General features: G+C 50.5%; 1 protein-coding gene across 14 annotated transcripts in view; it reads left to right on the top strand.

Annotated features, from left to right (window-relative positions):
• The window catches only part of CHD3 (chromodomain helicase DNA binding protein 3), a 28421-nt gene that overhangs the window by 3049 nt on the left and 19139 nt on the right, over positions 1–6233 (top strand). For 10 of the 14 annotated variants that reach the window (XM_032280406.1, XM_032280407.1, XM_032280408.1 and 7 more), the window contains 3 exons: positions 2977–3089; positions 3899–4069; positions 4272–4396. In XM_032280406.1, the coding sequence (XP_032136297.1) occupies positions 2977–3089; positions 3899–4069; positions 4272–4396 (409 nt within the window). Of the gene's footprint in view, positions 1–318; positions 374–2976; positions 3090–3898; positions 4070–4271; positions 4397–6233 lie in introns of those variants that run through there. The other 4 variants (XM_032280416.1, XM_032280409.1, XM_032280405.1 and 1 more) reach the window with 2 other exon arrangements.

The following is a 6233-nucleotide window of genomic DNA, read 5'->3' as shown; positions in this document are numbered from 1 at the left end:
GGGGTTGCCTCCGGCAGAGGCGCTGAAAAGAGGGAAAGAAAGGCCGCCAGGTCCTGCCAGGGGCTTGGCAGCGCTCACCTATTTGTATTGGGACTCGGAATCTGGGGTGGGTTGGGGTGGGTCCCGGATCTGGGTACGTGGGGGGAGAGAAGCGTGAAAGGATCGGAGGTTGAGATGGGTCTTTGTGTCAACCGGGCCTCCCCCTTCCCCCTTGGCTTTCTGAATAGACCAGAAGAAACGTCAAAGGCTGCTTACATTTTACATCAGAAATGAAAACCCACCTCCCCTTTCCCCCTGGGCAATTTTTATCTCCCTTTCAGCCCTCCAAGTCAAATGAGTGACCCAGATACACCCCCTCAGATGACTTTCGGAGGTAAAACTTCGGGAAAATATTTTTAGCCCACTCATTATTTCTGTCTGCCTAAGTGTGGGGAAAATAACCCTCCTCTAAGGAAATTTGTTCAGGCTGCACTCGCTCTTGTCTAGAATATGCATTTGTGCACAGGAGAGGTTTCCATTGTTTTCCATTCCGACTGCTTTGATTCTCACCATTTTGTTTTACATTCTTACCCAAGACCAATTTTATCCCTTCCCCCTCTCTTCAGTCTCCTTACATTGTTAAGCGTTTAAAATAATAGCACTCGTGTTGGTGGGGGAAGGGAGCAGGAAGCCAAAAACTCATTTCTTCTCCCTCCCCCTTCTGGCAAGTCGAGAGAAATAATATAACATAATATATAGATGTGATTCCTTGGAGGTGGGGGTGGGGAATGATTGTGGGTGGTGCGGAAAATTCTGGTAGTTTCTTTGCAAAAGGTCTGAAAATACAAACCCACCCCCTGCCTGCAGTACGCATGTGCAGCAGACCTATTATGGTGGTTCGTTGTGGGGGAGGGAGGGGAATTTGAGAAAAAATAAATATATGTGTGAGAGATTGATGGTGAGATTAGAAGGAGAGGGGCGGGCGGGAGGCGAGGCTTCGGCCGAGACTCCTCCCGCCGCTTTCTCGGGCGGCCAGGCTCCGCCCTGAGCCCGCCGGCCCTCCCCACCCCCCCGCCCCTCCGAGATCAGAGCCGGGGATGTGGGAGAGTCTGGGCTCCAGGCCAGCATTGAGTGCCTGTTGAGACCGAGGTTGGGACTTAGATTTGCTTTATTACCCTTCCTTGCCTTTCCTCGCCATTCTTGCTTTGCCTCTCCCGCCATCGACGGCTGCCCAAGTTCGGGAACCTCCTGCTGGGGTGGGGAGTACAGTGAACCGGCTTGTGCACCAACCTTGGCTGGTGTTGGTGGAGGCCCGGTCCCTGATTCTTAGCCAGTTGGCCTGCCCTTGCCACTGCTCCGGCAGCCTCCGCTTCCATGTTCAAGTCAACCGAAGTCCTAGGGGTCAGGGTAAGCCGGCTGCTGGGGCATGGCGCCTTCCTTACTGACTTCCTATTACAGTCCCCATTCCGTTTCACACCCGGGCTCTCGACAGCCACCCTCCATGCACACACGCACGCAGTCCTATAGTGTCTTCCTGCACAAGGGGACACAGGATGCTGGAGTTAGCAGGAAAGGTAGCACTGAAGGAAGGAGAGGCTGCGACTCTGAGCTACTGGAAAACGAGGCCTCTGGTGTTAATTGTGGCTAATTTTCCGTTGGCTGTTGAGGGAGGGAGAAAGGATTGTGTGTCCTAGAGCTAGGGGCTGGGCCAAGCCTAGGCTTTCCCGTCCTGCAGCGGCTGCCTCTGCCTGTGTAGACAGGTCTGGCTGGTTAGTCTAGTGCTTGGTAGAGGAGGGAGGTGAACCAGAGCCCCAGGGCCTCAAGTCTGTGGGGCGTCCTGTCTTCCTCCCTATGGAGTAATGCTCCATTCCCCAAGCCTTCACAGAGTGACACTTTTACAGATAATGGGGTGGGGAGATATCAGGGAAGAGCCTGCCTGGGACCCTCTGACAGAGACATCTGGGGAGAAAGCCAGGAACCTAGTCCTGCTGAAGCAGGTACAGGCCATCCTCTGGATCTGTAGGCCAGAGAGAGAGAGAGAGAGAGAAAGAGAAAGAGTGCGCGCGCGCTTTTGAGAAGGCATATGCTGGGTGTGTCTGTCTGTTCCTATATCTTTGTTTGGGTCTTCTATACTGCGTATAGATGAGTGGGTCAGGATATCCGAAACAAAATATTGAGGTGAAGGGTAAGATCAGGAAACAAAGGGTATAACCCCCAAGTTCTCAAAGGGAGCAAGGAGATGGGAATAGAATTGAAGGTAGATTTCAGGTTACTTGGGAGAAGGAATGTTTAGGTAATTGTGGAGACTTTCTCCTGCCGAATTAGAGTGTGATGATGGAGGCAGACACTGTGATCCTGTGGGCAAGAAGTAAAAATTACCAGCTGAGGGTTTCTTTTCCTCCAGGACTCTGTAGGGGTGACAGGATGCCTGGTCATTATCCAAGGAAATGTAAATAGAGGCCTCCCTCTTGGCAAAAGATGTCAGGGCCCCAGGGTGTTAGTGTGAGAACCCAGGTGTCCACCTTTGGCTCTCCCTCCCTAGCATCTGGCTTAGGGAGCTGCCAGCTTGTGTCTCCCCACTCCAAGTGCTGGGGTCAGGCCAGGCCAGCAGCTGGGCATGGCTTCCCCAGTTCCTGGGCAGGATGCCAGCTGGCGAAGTGAGGGGGAAGGCAGGAGGAGCCCTGGCGGTGACTGAAAGGACCTGCCACAGTCACAGCCCATGGCCTGGAGCCTGGTCCCTTGTTAGTAGGAAGGGAGGGAGGGGAGTGGTTTGGCTGCTCTTCTCTTCTGAACCCTGACCTCCCATTCAGAACCAGAGCATCCCAGAGTACTCGAAACACTTTCTGTTTGCATCCAGTGAAGGGAGGCAGGGCTTGGAGGAGTTAATGCTGAGTTCCTAGAGAGTGGGAACTGCGGAGATGGGGAAGGGGCAAGCAGAGGGGCCTCAGAGACTGGAAACCTAGAGGCTTAGGTATTCTTGTGCCTTTTGCTTCAAAGATAAAGATGACATTCGGCTGCTGCCTTCAGCACTGGGTGTGAAGAAGAGAAAACGAGGACCCAAAAAGCAGAAGGAGAACAAGCCAGGAAAACCCCGAAAACGCAAGAAGCGTGTAAGTGTCAAGAATTCCTAACTCTGTGGCAAGGCTCAAGAGGCGCGTTCTCGGCTGGGCGCGGTGGCTCACGCCTGTAATCCCAGCACTTTGGGAAGCCAAGGAGGGGGTGGATCACCTGAGGTCAGGAGTTCAAGACCATCCTGGCCAACATAGTGAAACCCCATCTTTACTAAGAATAGAAAATTAGCCAGGTGTGGTGGCACACGCCTGTAGTCCCAGATTCCCGGGAGGCTGAGGCAGGAGAATTGCTTGAACCTGGGAAGCAGAGGTTGCAGGGAGCCAAGATCATGCCACTGTAGTCCAGCCTGGGTGACAGAGTGAGACTCTGTCTCAAAAAAAAAAAAAAAAAAAGACCCATTCTTCTCAGAGACCTACATTTTCTCTGGTCCTGATGATTGGTGTTGGGGTGGGGTCCTGAAGCCAAGGAGGCTTGCCTGCCCATCCCCCAATTCCCTGCCACTGTTGGCCTGTATCTCAGGGATCTGGGACCCTAACTTCATTCGACGAGACCTAGCGAAGAGCCCCGTTGTCAATTTGACTTGCCTCAGCAGCAAAGAGAAGCAGTTGAAAGCACAAGCTCCAGAGGACTGGATGAATTCAAGAGCCCAGCATTCCTCTGCCTAGGATGCCAGTCCATTGATTTGGCTCTCTGTGCCTCAGTTTCCTCATCTGTAAAAAGTAGATACAAATTGCTGCCACATAGGATTGTTGTGAATATTAAAAGAGATAAGATATAATATGTGCTGAGAACAGTTTCTGGCACATAGTAGGAATGAATAAATGTTATTTTTATTTCTTTTTCTTAGGACAGTGAGGAGGAATTCGGTTCTGAGCGAGATGAGTACCGGGAGAAGTCAGAGAGTGGGGGCAGTGAATATGGAACCGGACCCGGTCGGAAACGAAGAAGGAAGCACCGAGAAAAAAAGGAGAAGAAGACAAAGCGGCGGAAAAAGGGGGAGGGAGATGGGGGGCAAAAGGTGAGTAGAATTAGGGAATGAGAGTGAGAAATCCGCATTGAAGATGCGCATGAAGTGGGGAGGAATGGAGACTGGACTGGAAAATGGAGCAAGAAGCCAGAAAGCCCAGGGAAGCTGGTGGGTAGGTAGACAGGTGTGTGTGTGTGCGGCCCAGAATAGGGGCTGGAGGAGCACCTACTTCACCAAAACTCTTTTCCCACAGCAGGTGGAACAGAAGTCGTCTGCAACTCTGCTTCTGACCTGGGGCCTGGAGGACGTGGAACATGTGTTCTCTGAGGAGGATTACCACACACTCACCAACTACAAAGCCTTTAGCCAGTTCATGAGGTGCGGTAAGACTGGAGAATCCTTGAGCATAGACACTTTTCATTTGAGGGAGGCCCTGGACCCCTTGGAATCTGATGAAAGCTATGAAACTGCTCTCCAGAGAATTCACAGCACAAACACACCAAATTCCACATGTAATTTCAGGGAATTCCTGGACTCCTAAGGATCCAAGAACCCCAGTTAAGAACTCTTCACTGAGGGTCGAGGAGTGGAGGGGCAGTCATGATTCCAGTGCGGGGTTAGAGAACAGCCCTCCCCTGCCCCAACAGTTCCATCTTCTGCTCTGTGACTTGTCTATAGACTGGACCTGAGAGATACATCAGTGTTCCTGAACTTCCTTTGCTCACTTAGCAAGTCTTGTGCCCCTTCCCTAAGCCCTGGTAATAATGCAGGGTGCATTGCTGGCAGTGGGACCTGAGCTTCAGTGACTCCTCAAGGATAGCAGGGAATAGTAGAATAGAAAATAGCTGAGGTGGGCCAGGCACGGTGGCTCACACCTGCAATCCCAGCACTTTGGGAGGCCCAGGCGGGTGGATCACCTGAGGTTAGGAGTTCAAGACCAGCCTGGCCAACATGGTGAAACCCAGTCTCTACTACATAAAAAAAATTAGCCAGGCATGGTGGTGCATGCCTCTAATCCCAGCTACTCAGGAGGCTGAGGCAGGAGAATTGCTTGCACCCAGGAGGCGGAGGTTGTAGTGAGCTGAGATGGCACCACTGCGCTCTAGCCTGGGCAACAAGAATGAAACTCTGTCTCAAAAAAAAAAAATAGCGGAGATGTATTTTGGGAAGGAGGCACTTTAACATATCAGTTCAGTGTCCTGGAGACAGCTGCTTAGGTTCAGATCCTGGTTACATTTTGGGCAAGTAACTTAACTTCTTTAATCCTCAATTTCCTCTTCTACAAATTGAGAATAGCCAGGCGCTGTGGCTCACGCCTATAATCCCAGCACTTTGGGAGGCTGAGGTGGGCGGATTACCTCATGGTGAAACCCCATCTTTACTAAAAAGAAAAAAAATACCAAAATTAGCCGGGCATGGTGGCATACGCCTGTCGTCCCAGCTATTCAGGAGGGTAAGACAAGAGAATCGCTTGAACCTGGAAGGCGAAGGTTGCAGTGAGCTGAGATAGCACCACTGCACTCCACCCTGGCACAGATTGAGGCTCTGTCTCAAATAAATAAATAAATAAATGATAAACTGGGAATAATAATAATAATATATACCTCATAGGAATCTGTGTGGGTTTGGTGGGATAATGAATGGAAAGCACAGTGCAATCAGTGCCTGGCCCCTAGGGAGCGTTCAGCAACTGGTGACTATCATTAGTAATGTTGTCTCACCTACCTCACTGCTGAACATTGTGCTTTTCTCAGCACTGTGGATCGTCCATGTCCGCACAAGAGCTTAGCATCCCACCCCCAAACAGAACCAGCATGGTCTATCTCTTTCACACTCCGTCCTACAGAAGGCCATCTTCAGGGCCTGTGGAACTTACTAGTAAAATGCAGAGAATCATAGTAACTCAAGAGTATTATTGTGAGCATGAGATAAGGTATATGTGAAAGTGTTTTATGAACTGTGAAGTAGTATACAACAGTAAAGTATTTTTGTTGATATTATTTTTTAACCTTGTATGCTTTTAAGTTTTATTTTGCTGTTTTTTATTTCCCTTTTTTTTAAAAGACAGGGTCTCATTCTGTCACCCAGGCTTCAGTGCAGTGGTGTGATCATAGCTCACTGTATCCTCTAGCTCCTGGGCTCAAGCCATCCTCCTGCCTCAGCCTCTCAAGTAGCTGGAACTATAGGCGCTACCACACCCCCTTAATTATTATTT

Source organism: Sapajus apella, unplaced genomic scaffold, assembly GCF_009761245.1.
Source record: "Sapajus apella isolate SASKATOON/1434 unplaced genomic scaffold, GSC_monkey_1.0 scaffold12, whole genome shotgun sequence".
NCBI classification, from domain to species: Eukaryota; Metazoa; Chordata; class Mammalia; order Primates; family Cebidae; genus Sapajus; species Sapajus apella.
Note: the sequence above shows the minus strand (reverse complement) of the source record. Positions and strands in the feature narration are given on the sequence as shown.